Below are 17,227 nucleotides of genomic sequence, written 5' to 3'. Positions count from 1 at the left end.
GAACATTTGCATACAGCAGGTCCACTCCACCTCAACCTCACGTTTAGCAGTATTTGTCCTGCTGAACGGGGTTAGTCCTGGGTTTATAACCTCACAAGCCAAGGCCTGCCACTCTGCATTTGTTTTGTTACTACTTGCTCAACATCTCTATAATGCATGTGTAATCCAGGACTCCGACATAGTAGGCCACACAGGGTTTTACCTCAGTGCAAGGAAATATCATTCCTTGCATTATTTAAAAGGGTTAAAGCCCTGATGTTCTGGGTCACTGTTACAGTAATGCAGTTTACTACTGTATATACAGTATATAGTAGCTCTTCACAGGAAGCTGATTGTAGTAAAAGCTGTAACATTGACTTCACAAGTACAGCAGCTGTGCACCTTTTCAATAAATCATAATGAGAGAAGGGTCACTCAGCCGTTAAAGACAGAATACTACACAGAAGCATTTTTGCCATGATTAGCTGCTGTAGCTGTAACATGTGTGCGACTGTAGATTTCTCTCCAGGAGACAGCAAAATGTGGAATTTTATTTAATTTATTGTACCTGCCTTGAAAAAGCTTTGAAAGAGAGCTCCAACACAAATTAAGACAAACTTGCACTCACCAATACATCCTCACACATGCATGCTAAAAGAACGACATCCCGGTTTGGTTTGGTATACACTGAGAGGGGAGTGAAAGGCACATTGCGACTGTTTCAAGATTTCACACAGTTGCTGTGCACTCACAATGAAACTATCATTTCATTATGGCATCTCAACCAAGTAACAGTTATATTTTCTGCACCGATGAGCCACATCATATGGACAGAGCCACTTCCGCTCTCTAACTCTCTTGCTATCTGTGCCCATCAGAGCCCATTTTTAGAAACTGCACACATCCTCTGGAGTGTGGATGGTTTCTACTCATGAGCTTGCATGGCTTATTTATTTGTCTTATCTTTAGATGTCCTGTCCCTGTCCAGGCATGCAGTCAGCTGCAGCTTGCTGTGTACTGCAGAAGTTTCAAGACATTTTTAATTGGACACCAGGAATAACATTAAAGTGGCTTTGAACCGTGTGGTATCAAAAATTCATCTGAGACATATTTAAGAGTGGAGTAGCCTTCTCAGCTAACAGGGGAGAGCGAGAGGCAGGCAGTTGTTCGGTAGGTTTGATTTGTTGGGCCTATTTGTGAATGTGTGTGTGATCTTTTTGTATGTCCATGCAAGCATGTATGTGTTATGTTATTATGCATGTGTATGCTAGTGTCTTTGGACATGTGTTTACTTTACACCACAAATCGTTGCCTATAAATATGTATTGAGCTTACATACATTTCCTCTTATAAACTGTGGAAAGAACCAGGTTTCCCCAGCCATGCACTGTAAAAGCTAGGTTAGGTTAACTGTAAAGGGTTTTCACTGGACACAGTGCATCACTCCTTGTGTGATTACTGGATGGAAGTTATACGTTTTACCAGGTATGATGTTTCATAGAACCATTCAGAAGTTACAAAAAAAACTTTGTTATTCATGATAATGTTTTACTCAAAGCAATATCAAAGCCAGTGTTTTATCTTCCTCCAAAGTCCTCCTTTGCCCATTAAAACAAATCTACTGAGACATTATTTCATAAGCTTGATAAAAAGGCCTACAGTCAGATCTGGTCAGGGAGATATGCCAGAGTCCCACTCAAATAGCTATAGTATTGTATTGCTATCTATTCTGATGCTATATAAATAAGGAGCTAATTTCCTCTTTTTATAGTTAATAGATATACTGTAGACTAACTATCTCTTGTCTGTGTAAGTATTGCAGATAATGTCTTTTTTCATCTTTCCTTTTTTAGTCACTGTCTTCACTCTTTTAGTTAATTTCATGCAGGATGGGAATCAGGACCATCTATCCGTGCCAAACACTATGATGTAATAACCTTAGTATGAAAGCAAAGTGACGCAAAATTACATAGCCAACCTATATGACGTAAAAACATTGTTGTTAAGTGGATTGGCTGACTATTTGAGTCTAGTTGTGTGTTAGGTCCTGTTAGCCACCCTTGGAGATGCTGTAATATGCATTAAGCCTCATACAAAGTGTTGAATGGAACTAATCATAGATCATAGATTTTGCTTTCCTGTGCTCTGCTTAAATTGTAGAGCTTCTCCCAAGGTGCTAGAGGAAAGGTCATGGGGTCATTAAAATCAAAAGGTTTTATCTTTTTACGATATCTGATCATAGATCCTGAGAAGTTGACATTTTCGTGTGGGGTGGAATGTGCAAAATAGAAAGGGTTCATCCTCCAGGGAGAATGGTTGTTGTACATTCAATGGCAATCTCCCAAACATTTTTCTATATTCTGTGTACAAATGGAAATGTGGCCGTCCATGGAGGTGGCACGAGATTAGGGGGTGACCAATAAAATGAGCTTTCATCCTTTAACAATCCACTGGGACTTACCTTTACATTTTTTAATCTCAAGTAGGAGGTTATTCAGTCATGGTTTTATCACTTAAGGAATGTATCCAAAATTAAGTTATTTCTGTTTTCCCCTGACCTGACCTGCCTTGATTTCATCCCATCTCGACTAATATAATTTCCTTATACTCTGCACTTAGTAGAGAAGCACTTATTTGTCTGCAGTTGATTCAAAATGTTGTTGCCAGGCGTTTGACTGGAAGTGAGAGAAGACAACATGTTAATCTTATTTCACCATCTCTCCATTGGCTACCTTTTGCCTTTGGAAAACATTTTGATATTTTATTGATTACATATTATGTTAGGTGATGATGATGATGATGATGTGATGTGATATGACTACCCAAAATATACTATACATGAAGGTTTTGTGCATGTTTTTTTAGAGGATAGAAAAAAAAGATAGTATACTGTTTTTGAACGCAGTGAGGACCCAACTCCGCTTTCGTCAAAAGGAACAAGAGATGTCAGAGTCTGAGGGTGTTGAAAAGCAGCCACTGTAGAGTCTGCTTTAATAATTCAGAGCAACTAAATAGGTCACACAAGTATTAATTAAGCAGAGCAGGGTATGGGGGAGGGAGAAGAAGAGGGAAAGATAGATGGACACATAAGAATATGGCTGAGAAATAAGCGAGAAGAGTGCAATCAAATGGAAAAGTGGTGGGAGAAAGGGAGATAAAAACAGAACAAGTTAGAGAAGAAGAGTGGGGGAGAAAAGCAAGACCAGAGGAGGAAGGAGGTATGGCGTAACGGTCTATATCATTTGCACTAATCAATGGAGCAGCGTGGGAGTTCCCGGCCCTGTCATCACCGCCATCCCACACACATATACTGTACATACTCACGCAAATCAAACATGTTAATACATTTTCTAGCTGCTAAATCTCCACATCATCAGCATTTGACAGAGTAATGGTCACACACACTAATGCAAAAGAGAGAGTCAACTTCCACGCATGGAATCAAATGAATAGCTCACACAAGCTCAACTAACATGCATGCAAATCCCCTTTGCAGCAAACATGCAGTTGTAACAACTGTTGCAGCATCACAAATGATTATTATGTTGCATGTTAAGTTACTGAAAACATTCACGAGTGTTCTTTAATCCATCTCCTGCTGTTTCCTAAAATACCACACATGCATGTTGGGAACGACTGAACAGTTTGCAGTATTTGATTGTTTATCTTGAGGCAGTAAAATGTGTTGGAAGTCTTGGCCTCCTGCCTCTCAGCTGAGTAAGTTCAAAAATCATTGTGATGAGCTGTCAGAGCTGAGATAACGTATTATTAGACCTACAAGAATGAACATTGTGTCACTTCTCTATCAATATTCTCTATTAACTAATTTGTAGCCTGAATGATAAAATGAAAAAAGCAATATTACCATACATGTTTTAAAACAATTGTGTCTGCTATACTTTATCTTGCTATGCTGGGCTATTTTACAGCCATGGTTTAGTATTATCTGTAGGATTTTGCAGGCTCTTTTTTCTAAAAAAAAAAAAAGTTTCAATGTTTTAGGTATTTTCTTCAATAAAATTGTGGATGAAAGGGAAAATTGCAAAAGTAGTTGCATTTAAAAATAATAATTTATTAAAAATAGAAAGGTGATGTGTTTCAGTCAGAATAACATCACTAGAAGTTTGTTGGCTTATGGATCATTGTTTTATCTGCTATCATTGGTGAAACTCAAAAACAATGATTTTGAAATTTGCGGAAAATTTGCAGTGATTGGACAAAATTGCAAGGTCCCAATGAATTCACAGGGATTGGTTGAATTTACGTTAACTGTTTCAATCTCAACATTGCTACCTGGAGGGACTGTATTATGTTGGAAGGCCTCAAAACAATTTCAATACTATTGAAAAGGGCATTCAAACAGATTCAGATTTAAATGGTGATAATATAAGCCCTTTTTTATATATTACTCTGTAAATTGCTGTTTTAATTGACTTTTGCATAGTTTAAGCTTGGCTCAGTTGTTAAACACCCTTCTAAAAAGTGAACTAACCCCAGCTGTCTCCTGTCTCTCCTCATCTCCTTCCTCTCCTCTCTCTGAGACCAATACTCTTATGCCCTGAAGTCAGCAGACATGACAACCGCGCCAGAGCAGACAGTAGGCAGTGGATTATGCAAGAGCCAAATTTCATGGTCTAATGAAGATTTTCTACTTTTCTTCTTGCAACAGTACTTGTCTTCAGCTATAACTACAGAGTACCATGTTACTCAATCATTTATTGCTCCTGTCCACTGGCCGCTTTGCTGTCCATGTCTCCACTGATTTGGCCAAAATGAGAGCAAAAGAGCGAGTAGATTTGGTTCAGATTAATATTGATGGACTTGCTTCTTGTCCCTTTGCAGATTTTTACTGGGTTTTAGTGATGAAAATGGATGTAAAGCCTAGTTATTTAATCAGTCTTACTCTTGGTATTTCATTATTTAGTTGCTCATGGAACAAAACATAATAAAGTTGACTCATATATATTTAGTCCCACATATAAGGGGTTCCCTCAGCTACTATACTTGATTTCATAATTTATAGTTTTAACAGGCCTTTTCATAATTGAGTTATTGTCAAGAATACAGTACCAAGAAATAAGTATGTGCTTTTGCTCATGGGTACTTGATGCTGAGGTGCACATAAATAAGGGATGGTACTGCTTAGTGGCCAACTATATACTGTGGTTGTACTGTTCAGCTGAACTGTGTGAGTACTTATGGATCTCGGTCTAGAAAATCTGTTAAAAGAGTATTTCCAAGGTAATTTCATCCTGAACTATCACAATCGAGGGTCAAGTAGAGTCAAGGGCACACAAGTGGATCATTTTGAATATAAAATAATAATAATAATAATAATAATAATAATAATAATAATAGTAAAAGCAATAGGCTGCTGGTGCTGGTACCCTTTCAAACACCAAAAAAATATGTTTGAACCACCCACATCAACTGAATAATTATCAGTTGCTACTTGACAGTATCATAACATAACATAACAGATTCACTGACCTTCATTCATTCTCACCAGTCCAATTTTGGACGAGGATTTTTCTCTTAATATACAAGATGCAGAGGTAGTTGCAAAAAACCAACAGTATTCAGTATTCTGTAAATGCACATACACAAAAGAAAGATCATGAGTCATCGTTTTCTTGTAGATAACTTTTTTTTTTTTAGACTAACCAAATCAAATTTTAGATTAACCAAACCAATTTACTGGGTATACTGTCAGTAAATGTAAAATGTTGACAAATGTTAAACCTAATCAAGTGCCAAGTGATTTATTAACTGGACTGTGATCCAGATGGTACATGATTATGAACATACATACAGATTATTAACATCCCTTAGTAATTCCTGTTCTCTGTACTCTATCTCAGATGGTTACACTACAGATGACATTGAGTTCTACTGGCGAGGCGGAGACAATGCCGTGACGGGGGTGGACAAGATTGAACTGCCGCAGTTCTCCATTGTGGATCATAAACTCATCTCCAAGAATGTCGTCTTCTCCACAGGTAATGTGAACAAAGGCTGAAATACATAAATCACGGCAGTAATAAAAGAGACCAATTTAGACTTAATTAGTCAACTGTACGAGGTTGAACACACAAACAGCAACACTAATACAACCTTATGCAATTCAGCATTATTAGCTCTGTAAATATTATCTTATTATCTATTATCAATCAATCTTATAGCATACAAATGCTAAATGTTATGTAAATGCCCAAACATGCAGTGCATGAAAAACTTTGGATGAAGTGCAGTCCTGGGAGACAGAAGACACCATGACTTATTTAACAGCAATAAACAAAAAGAATGCTGTCTGATACAATGAAATATTCACCTCTACTGCATTTTTTCATATTCATGAATTTGTCATGCAAGCGAGTAAATGTAAGCGGGACAGCGGTTCTACTGAATACCGTTCCTGGGTACTGTACTGAATGAAAGCAGAACATGAATGCAATAAGATGGTAGAGAGCGCCAATGAAAGGACTCATTTTGTCTGCAAGGGTCACACATTTCACACAACCCTATTAATAATATAATGCTTCCTGATAAATGCACAATGTTTGTATGCATGTGTGTGTGCCTGTGTTTGTTGTCCATTAATATGAATGCAAGTAAGTCTACCAAAGTGTGTCCCTTCACTGTGTGCCTGATGAGAGATATGGCAGACGGGGGATTCCCTTTTACCATGCTGGCTGTTGCGATATGGAGAGACCGACCTGGGGGTCACTCAGAGATGCAAACGTCAGCAAGTGCCTGGGTATTTATCCAATGCAAGAGTCATGTTTCACACCAAGGATGGGCAATGTCATTGTTGTCCTTATGAATAATATATATTCACTGTTGCACCTACGTCCTGTAATTTTCTACCCAAGCTGTTTCCTCACTTCATAAAGAAATAATTTAGTGAAGCTCTCAGTGGCTCATGCTCACATAACTGAAATAGCAGATCTAAGTGGTGAAAGTCCAAGAGGAGCTGAGGCTGATGGATTGTTGGTGCCTTCATTAAAAAGACTTAATCTTACTCCTGTGCCCAGCTTCTGTTTCTGCAATAAACTGTCTCTTCTTGTGGTGCCTTTCCCTATTCAGTTGTAATGCAACCAAAATATAGCCAATTCCCTAAGGAGAGAAATATGTGTGCTGATACAATTCGCTATTACCAAAACCCTGCTGTGGGCTTATTTCAAATAGAGCATAGATAAGCAAAAAAAAAAAAAAAAGGCAGGACCCTCAACAGACAAGCCATCAAACCTCTTGCACAGGCAATAGCGAACAGGTATTTCTGGAGAGCGCTGATGCTTCAGTTCAGTGAAGACAGTAAATATGGCTTTTTACTGAGTTCTTCTGCAATGGACAACCCAGGGATCAGAGACTATATGACTGGATAGGAATAAGTAGTCCACATTGTTGTGATGATTTACAGTATGGAAACCTAATGTTAATAAAAGAGCTTGGAAGAAGAACTGCTAAAGAGTACAGTCTACATTTTAAAATCCCTTGCATCATAGTAAAACATAGTAAAACCAACATAGTGAAAAGAGTGAGAAAGCCCGCATATGGAGGTGATGGGGTGGATAAATTGGTTGCTTTTAATCATCAAAACAACTTAACCTTTTACAAATAATTTGTTGTGCGTAAATTTAACCATAACCTTACCATAGATAGGGCAGATGAGAAATCAGAAAACATAAAGTCCTGGATACCTGGCAGCTGTGGCAAATACATCACCCAACACTGCGTCTGCTTGCTTTTTTTCTTCCCCCGTCCCATCTCTGCAGGTGCCTACCCTCGTCTGTCCCTGAGTTTTAAGCTGAAGAGAAACATTGGGTACTTCATCTTGCAGACATACATGCCTTCTATACTTATCACCATCCTCTCCTGGGTCTCCTTCTGGATCAACTATGACGCCTCTGCTGCCAGAGTGGCTCTAGGTGAGGCATGCAATACAAATATAGACAGATAGGCGGGATGGTTGAAACAGGGGTGGACATTTCAAAGAAGATTGTACTGGCATTGAAATCAACTCAGCAGGGAAATCCAAGAGAAAGCAATTCATGGATTTTTTTTTTCACTTCATAGCATTCATATTCACATCATTCACTTGAAGGGCAAAGGCAGGGAACATGTAGGGTAAGAAGTTGGTTTACTACATATTTCAAATTCAGATTAAATGCACTTATCAGTGCTGAAAAGGCCATGACTTTTCATAGTAAAGATTCATATTCATACAGTTCTTTAAAATTTTCATCTTTTTACCTTCATAAATTAGTTAATTAATTACGGTGCTTTGTTTCTTTATTAATTCTACACAGGATTCCTATACAGTGACTAAAGAATGCTGAACAGCACTGTGCTGATCCACTGTGTTACTACACTATGTTGCACATCTTTTACAATGACTGTGGGTGTTAACAGGGTCAAATATCCATCCCAGTAGAACAAATGTTGCTGTGTTCCACAGACATGTTATGTGATTTGTTTCCACTTTGATTCGAGAGCCTCTGTGCTTTTCTGGAAGTCACAATTTCACCCCGTCATTCTTGATTATGTAAACCCTATGTAGCCTGTAAGGTTTGTATTGAGGTTCCAACTTGTTCTGTGTTTATTGGAAGCTCCCTGTCTTCTTTTCACCCAACTCCATCCACCCAGCTTCACCCATCCTTCTACCCATCCCTCGCTTTAGTCGACAAGGCAATTTCGCTGATTGACGACTGAGCTGCATTTAGTGATCCGCGGGGAAGGCATGCATGGGATTTAATGAAAAAAAAAGTAATGCTCCATAATGGAGGAGGGTCAGCAGAGTTGGGAAATGTTCAGTCACCCCCCAATCTACACTGGATTCAGGAACCACTTTACTCTGACCTGCTTTCAGGCATTAAAATGGACCTGTAATGGCTGAATCACATGGCCACTGTGCTGCAGAAATCCTTTGTTGTTATTGTTAAGCTCTTGCAGCAAATGCTTGGGAAAATTGCCTGAATCCTATTTTGAGCTGTCACCTGACAGCTTTGTAACAGCTGTATAATAATTAAGTAATTGTTTACTGAGGCTTTAATAGAAATTGCCTTAAATAATCACACTGTGTGTGCTTTCAAAGTAGAATATACAGGTGCATGGGGGTGGATTCATGAGCACTATAGGAGCTGAAAACACAATTATTTAATCATATTTAAGCTTAAGAATCAGCCGCTTATATAATTCCTGCATATAGATAATACCATAGACACACACTATAGTCAGCACACTACATTCAAGAGCCAGTGCTAAAATGGCAAAAATATTAAATTAAACTACTGCTAGCTAGGGGTAGCGTGTCACTCATAATAAGCACAAACTCAACACATTGATATGCACAGTCAATCTGACAGTAACTATCCCCACAGCTTGCTGGCTGATGCTTTTGAAAACCGTCTACAACTTTTCTCAGTAGGAGTTCTCCACTAATGAACAAGACCAAGGTTGACATTTAAATTTCAAATTGCTGCACTGCTTCAGGTGTACGTCTTTTAGATCGTCTCCCAATGCATAGTTTGAAGTCGTGGGGGTAAGCTTCTCGCTTCCATTGATCCTGACAGGCTTAATGAAGCACAGACATGGTAACAAGTTGATCACAAAGGTGTCTTGCAGTTGGAAGGATTCAAACTGCCACACATTGAACTTAGTCGTAAGTAAGTAGTAGTGGTGCTATTGATTTCATAGACACATATATGCCAATGCCAATATGTAGTTTATAAAGCAGTACGAACTCTTATTTTGTTATTTTAACATTCATGACTCACCACACCATTTCTGTTTCAATGTAATGAATGTGGTCTTTCTCCACCAGGTATTACCACGGTGCTCACCATGACTACCATTAACACCCACCTGAGAGAAACCCTCCCCAAAATCCCCTATGTCAAGGCCATAGACATGTACCTCATGGGCTGCTTTGTCTTTGTCTTCCTGGCTCTGTTGGAGTATGCACTGGTAAACTACATCTTCTTCGGACGGGGTCCTCAGCGTCAGAAAAAGGCAGCTGAAAAGACAGCTACAGCCAACAACGAAAAGATGAGGATGGACCAACATAAGGTAAGAATAGCTTAGCTTGCCTCAGTTTGTAGACCTGCATTTTAGTTTTATTTAGAACCCCCCACCGCCCCCCAAAAAAACGAAAAAGGAAAGAAAAGAAAAAGCTCTAGATTCACAGAATCAAACATTTTCTTTTTTTTGCCATGAAAATTGTATTATTCATAAAGCTGTCTAAGGAGCTCAGAATAATGACTTCAAATGGAGGGTTGACCTAATGTTTCCTGCCTACACTGTGTCAATTTAAGTCAGGCTAACAACCTTTTACTATGCCTGTTTAGCTGAAACAGGGTGAAAGAAGGTCTCTCAGCCACTTGGCTGTTTGTCTTGAAAGAGTTGCATTAGCATTCACAATTTTGCTCCCAGTTAACATGAGCAAATTGATTACTAGTAAAGATGCAAAATGGCCTCCATAACACGGATATACATGGACGTGCTGATATCAGTTGAATACTGAGTAGAATGACATTACGTTAAGGCAAAGAATGAAAATTAAACTACACTTGTGTTTTTAATCCTTTGATAACAAGAGGAAACTCTCCAGTTAAAACTGTGCACTGCTGTTCATGACCACAAGCATTCGGTACTTACTAGTGAACATAAGGATTTAGTTATCTTATAAAATGTACATTGTTGCCAACCAATATCCATCGAAACAAATAAACCTTCTTCCACTAGTTTTCAGTTGCTCAAGTAACCATGGTTATGCTGTTTGCTTGCAGTGGCTGGTGGGGAATGTAGTTGGCAGAGATGATACTCTGTATGCAAGAATGAAACAAAGAGATCTTGATGGTCATGACTCGATGTGGGAACCGATCTTTGTGGATGACGCAGCAATCGGACTTGGCGATCAAAAGAATAAGGTACCACAAAATACTACTCTTTTGACACTTGGGTGGAGCAGAACAATATGTACACACAACACAATCATATTATGTGTATATGTATTTGTTTTTGGCCACCTGGCCAATATAAGGCCAGTATTCTTTGTTGGATTAATCTTCACCAACTGCTGAGGGAAATATCTGGCTCATTTATCACAATTAAATGCTCTATTATGTTTACCAGCAAGTTGTTAACTTTGTCTCTTTGCTGTTTGGTGCTAGGAAGGTAAAACAAAAGCCACAAACTGAAAGATGCTAAAATGGTCCATAGATTATGATAACATTACACATAATCTCATAAATACTTAATATATTTTGAAGTAATATACATTAATATATCTACTCTCCACATTTTTTTATTATTATTTTCTACTTTTGGTACTTACATTTATTTTATCATTTATTTAGTAAAATGTTATTTATTAGAGAAAAATGTTGACTTGACTCATTTCCTTGGGCAGATGGACCCACATGAAAACATTCTTTTAGGCACCCTGGACATCAAGAATGACATGGGTGTGTCAGAGTTGGCTCTGGGCCTTAATGACCCACGAAATACCATGCTGACATATGACAGCTCAACTCTACAATACCGCAAAGCAGGACTGGCCAGGCACAACTTTGGAAGAAACACGCTGGAATGCCACATGACTCAAAAGAAGAGCCGACTACGAAGGCGCGCTTCACAGCTTAAGATCAACATCCCAGACTTGACTGATGTAAACTCTATTGACAAATGGTCGAGGATAATCTTCCCAACTGTCTTTTCCTTCTTCAACATTGTTTACTGGCTTTACTATGTCAATTAAAAGAAAAAAAGGACATCGGTGAGGGCAAGAACAAACAGCAAAATATGTTGCTCATTTCTTGTTTGTATCTGGTTTGTTTCATTTTTTATGTAATCTCGTAATACTGGACTGAATTACTATATTCAGGACAAGATTCATCATATCTTGGAATACCACATTTGCTGGCTAACACGTGAAAACCTTATAAAAGAGAGATTACAAACATATAAGGTGCCTGTTCCTGAGTAGTTGTTTAACATTTTACATATTTTGTGAATTGTGAAACATTTCTTTAAATGTTTGTTTGAATATTTTTTATGTTTTTATCATGATTTACAGCATACACAATTCATTGCCAAAATATCATATCAGTTAGATATAAACTGACAAGCTGACATATATAAATGGCAGATACTTTCACTACTTAAAAAGTGCTGAAGCAAGTTTCAAGTCAACAGGGTTTTTTAAGATAAGTTATGTCATAAATGTATTGTTACTGGAATTCTTTTCCTATTAATCTTATAGAGGCCTAAAGTTAACAATGTGTAATATTATGTAATGGGAAAGACATTTCAGATCAACCCTTTTCTACTTTAATATATTGGGAGTTCATAAACCATTTTAATGGTGGCATTAACTATTAAGAACTAAGATCATTCCAAAACCTCCAGGTTTTAACTCAGATTGCACTTAAGAAGCCTGTTGAAGGGGAAAATACATACTGGCATAATGTATAGAGGCATAAGGCTAATACAGCCAATTTGGATTGTCAGTATTATGTTCTGTTAATGGTGTCTGTTCAAAGAGAGTAAAGAACAAAAAGAGTAAGAGAGAAATATGTAAGAAAGAAAATCTCAAATATCTGTATTCAGCCAAATTGGCTTTACTTATATCTTATCATAATTATTAATATTGGATTTAACCCCAAAGCACAAATACATGGTATGGGGACTGTATCTGAGTAGTTTAGTCTTTGAGCAATTATATGTAAATATCACCTGTATAGCATTTATTATAGGGATAATATGAAGTACAAAATTCCCTTGCAGCTCTCTATTCTCACTTTCTTGGATACATATTTACAGTACCTTTAAAAATGTCCACAACTGCTGACAAGGCACTTAATGGACACAAGGAATTATTTTGATGACTCCATTGGTCCATCAAAAGGCCAGAATGAATAAAAAGCACAAAAATCATCAAATGTCAGCTTTTGAAACCATTATTATATCATCTTTTTATGCAGATGATTTTTCTTTTTGTTACCACTGAGTCTATATATTGTAACTGCCTCCCAAACCAGATTATGATATCATATTATAGGTTCAAAACCTCTTACTCATGTATTGTTTCCTGATTGAAAAATGGGTTGATGATCATTAAGAACATAGCCGTAATTCCAAAATGAATTTATTACAGATAATCACAGATTATTTACTAATGATGCTGTGCTTTTGACTGTATGTACACAAGGTAGATTTTATAAAAGATTTTGCACACAAGTTCTTAAAAGCCATAGAGGCTGTACCATAGTTATTCTAATACCTGGTGCTTATAGGGGCTGTATAAAGAGGAACTTTATTAATATGACTATGATCACATTTTATGTTTCGGTTACAGCGAGGTTAAAATATAAGAATACAACTAGGGCTGCAATACACTAGTGTGTCATATCCCCCTCCCCATAGATTTGCAACACTGTCCGTTTGAATGAACTCTTCTGTTATGGCCTCTTCTTCTCTGCACACACAAAGTATGAAATCATTCAAAGAGTGAAATGCAAACATAGAAAGGAAGAGAAGGTAATTAAAATCACACTTAAATGTGAAGTAGTAACTGGAGCCTTTGTCTCCTTTGTCTTACGTGCTTCTTTTGAGTTCACCTAAAACAGCAAATATAATTTCTAATTTAAAGGGATGATTTCTCCTGGTACACCATTCATTTTGTTTGTGGAGATGTGAAAGTGAGCATTCATATTCTAATTGTTTACTTAAAATGTAGCCATATACAGTTATGTCTCACTGCATGCTCTGTACAGTAGTAATTCCTTGATATTCTGTTTTTGATCACTTTCTCCTTTCTCTCTGAATTGTTTCATTTCATTTGTGCTTTTTGTGTTTCATTCACCTCACAAATGACCATACATACAGTAAGTCTGTAATTAATTTATAATGAGTATGTCTGATTGATATTGCCAGTATTGATGATGATGTTAAAAATATTTACATTTTTCTATCAAGCATTTACTCAACAGTTGCGACTGTTTTAAGAATGACACAATGATGCATTTTCACAAGCACTGCCCAACAACTGAAATGTAAAATTTGGTTGAACATTGTGCATAGTTCTACCTTACAATAAAGTCCAGTTCACTTTGAACATTGGACGTTCACCAAACTGTTGTTTACATGTTCCTCATCAAAATTAATCATTTTCACATTGTGTTGATAGAGGTACTGAAAACTGCACATAGTATATTGCTTTTTGTTTTGTTTTTTATTGTTCTTGTGATTACGTCAACAATATTCTTCTTCAGATCTTTCTTGTTTTTAATATACCTTTCTTTAAGCAATTTAGTTTATTCTGTAAGGAAACACATATGTGAAGGGATGCAGATAGATTCTGACTTCTACTAGAAAACTGATTATTGGCATTGTAAAGTTTTCTATAGATGATTATGAGTTGAACTCAAATTTGGGATCATGTCCCCTAAAAACATATTTAAATCATTATGTACATATCAGTATATTATTAATCAGGAACATATTATTACTGTAAATAAATACCTATGACCTTTAAACAGAAAATGCAAAAGGACCTTTTCAATATCATGTATACTGCATTAAGAGAATGCAAAGGCTGATTTATTTTACAGCATCACTTGATCACTTTTTGTTTATTTTTGTTCTATTTGTCAAAGCACATATCTTTTGTTTTGCCAAAATGTAATATGTAATCATGAATGTAGTTGATATTCTTTTGCAGCATGAATTTGCTGTAATGTGTCAGCAAACGTATAACAATTCCTTGTACCAATGATCAGCTAAATACAGCTTAATGTAAACAACTTTATCAAACAAACACACACACACACACACAGTACATACATACACACAAAGGGTCAAGCGATAGCAAGGCTAGTGAGGCCTTTGTATCAGCATCGAAAGTTAAACATCTCAGGTCAGCACAATTCACACTACTAAGGACACTACAACCACAAACTACAACTTCAAACCCAAGAATTGTACATTACCTAAGGAAAAGTACTTTAGTGAGCTTGTTTCAGATGTTTTCTCTGTAATTTGTTTTCTCTGTTTAACACAAGTCCCATAATAGTGTAAACAGTACACATATACACACTTTATCTAGCATTGGCAGAATCTAAACACCCAAATCCACCTCAGCCATAGGAAAGTGTCAACCTACCCAATATAACTTAATAACCTGAGATAAGCTATATATACATACACACACACAGCTTAATCTTCAGAATAATACTGTATGTAGAATGACATGGTGTATTTGAGTGTGAGAGTGTGTGGTGCATGTATGTTGGCCAGACTAATGTGTTTCCAAAGCACACCAGAAACTGGCAAGAAAGGTCTGCTTCATAAGTTCTACACTTTGAATATGTGGTTGTACTTCACAGCGCGTTTTTGTTTCATATATTTTTATACTTCTATACTCTGTGTAAAAAAAATAAAACTGCGAACACTGTTGTTTGGCAAAACCTTGTAAATCCAATTTTGGCAATTTTCACATTTATACTATACAGAATGATTACATGTGTCTTCTGGGGATTCTGAAAACTCAATGACATGTATGCTTACAAAATCGTTCATGATCCCTTGTATAAAGTTATAAAGTCTACATGGTTGGACATGGTTTGAAAGTGGCTTTTGTTTCTTAATTCCCAGAAAGTAAAGGTTTTTGGAAATGCAAGGTTTTAATCAGACAACAGAGTCTTCTCTGGAGAGCAAGGACAGACTGACATCCTATAGCCTAAATGACATATCTTGGTGACAGTGTATGTTTGCACACACTCACAGAAGAAGCCTTAGCCTCCTGCTGCCCTGGACTTCACTCCAAGGAGCATCAATCCTTCTTACCCTCTCAATACCCTCCACCTTGAAAAATCCTTGTATGTGCCACCCACACGAACATTCCCAGAAACCCAGAGCAGAACCCTTCTCAAAGATAAACCCTGTAAAAGTCAGTGTCTGTCTTTACGAAAAACCTATGGAAATGAATACATTGTCAATAAATATTGTATACAGTTCTAAATCTGTGAGTGTTTATTATTGCAGGAAACTGTTTACCAGTTTATCAAAGTTCCTTACTAAAATCTGGTTTATGTGGCCATGTGAAAACATTTATAACATCTGCTGGATGTCCCCAAAACCTCAACCTCACAACACTAACACAATTAATTTGGGTTTTTTGTTTAAGTCTCAGCCAACATATACTAGTTATTTATTTGTACAACTGGAACAAACACCATAAAACTTAATTCATATATAAAGTTACAGTGAACTTAGTAAGTGAATCAGTTCTGTTTTAATGAAATGGCATTAACCTGTATACTATGGTACAGACCACATTCTTACACTATTTCTCTAAAGAAGTTGTGGTACTTTTATGTGATTTGTGGATTTAATACTGACGGGCAAAGTTTGTTCAGTTTTCAGACACCTTCATTCCAAAGCTCAGTAGCTACAAGGTCACTTTTATACTTGCTGGTAATGTAATTTTTCCAAACCACTGCTCATGCATTTGCATTTCAATTTTAAGGTGTCACATCAGAGATCAGTTATACACATTAAAATGTCGAGGGAAATAATGCTTATCGGGAGTTGAGAGATGCTCCTGCTGGTTAAGTATTGTGGTGTCAGAACATTCCTACTCCTTTATGACCAGTCATAACATTCTGCATAGAAACAGTTCAAACAGATCACAGCAGATCAACTCTGACCTGATCTTCATTTAGCTAAAGCTTTTGAACAAAGCTATGTACACATTCTTTTCATCTGTCTGAAAACATTCACTGAATCAGAGGCAGTTCATGCCCTCCCTGCCCAAACATTACACTTTCTCAGTCACCGTTTCTGTGGGCCTGGGGAACCACGGACCTCTTTTCTTATTCGCCTTTGGGGGTGTTGGTGCCTCATTCCAGACTTTCCAGACAGATCTGGATCTTTGTCCTCCAGGAGACATTTAACATGCAACATGCCTTGTCTCTCTCTTCTTCTGTGTGAATGGGGTCGTTGCCTCTTTCGTGAATATCTCAAATTCATGATTTGTGATTTTGGGTTATATATAAGAACGACTTGACTCGACAGCTGCAGAAAAAAACTGTTTACTTAAAATGTATATCAATTGGAGTATTCTGTTTTTTCTACACAATGTTTTTTCCAGCCTCTGTTTTATTTAATATGTGAGTGTCCTAGAATGGCAGACTTTAGTTGTCTTTTTTATTGACCTTAACCACAATCTTTCTTTTAACCAACTTAA

At 37.1% G+C, this 17,227-nt stretch overlaps 1 protein-coding gene across 2 annotated transcripts in view; it reads left to right on the top strand.

Moving 5' to 3' along the window:
* Positions 1-11,766, top strand: part of LOC118331599 (gamma-aminobutyric acid receptor subunit beta-2) — a 66,713-nt gene extending 54,947 nt beyond the window's left edge. The window contains exons 6-10 of one of the 2 annotated variants that reach the window (XM_035666639.1): positions 5,841-5,978; positions 7,755-7,907; positions 9,803-10,047; positions 10,767-10,907; positions 11,390-11,766. In XM_035666639.1, the coding sequence (XP_035522532.1) occupies positions 5,841-5,978; positions 7,755-7,907; positions 9,803-10,047; positions 10,767-10,907; positions 11,390-11,737 (1,025 nt within the window). In that variant the 3' untranslated portion in view covers positions 11,738-11,766. The remainder of the gene's footprint in view (positions 1-5,840; positions 5,979-7,754; positions 7,908-9,802; positions 10,048-10,766; positions 10,908-11,389) is intronic. The other variant, XM_035666640.1, reaches the window with a different exon arrangement.
* The last annotated feature ends 5,461 nt before the right edge of the window (positions 11,767-17,227 follow it).

The sequence above is a fragment of the Morone saxatilis genome, unplaced genomic scaffold (assembly GCF_004916995.1).
Source record: "Morone saxatilis isolate NCDOM2014 unplaced genomic scaffold, NCSU_SB_2.0 Contig20, whole genome shotgun sequence".
Taxonomy (NCBI): Eukaryota; Metazoa; Chordata; class Actinopteri; family Moronidae; genus Morone; species Morone saxatilis.
The sequence above is the reverse complement of the archived record's forward strand: the minus strand, read 5'-3'. Positions and strand labels throughout refer to the sequence as shown.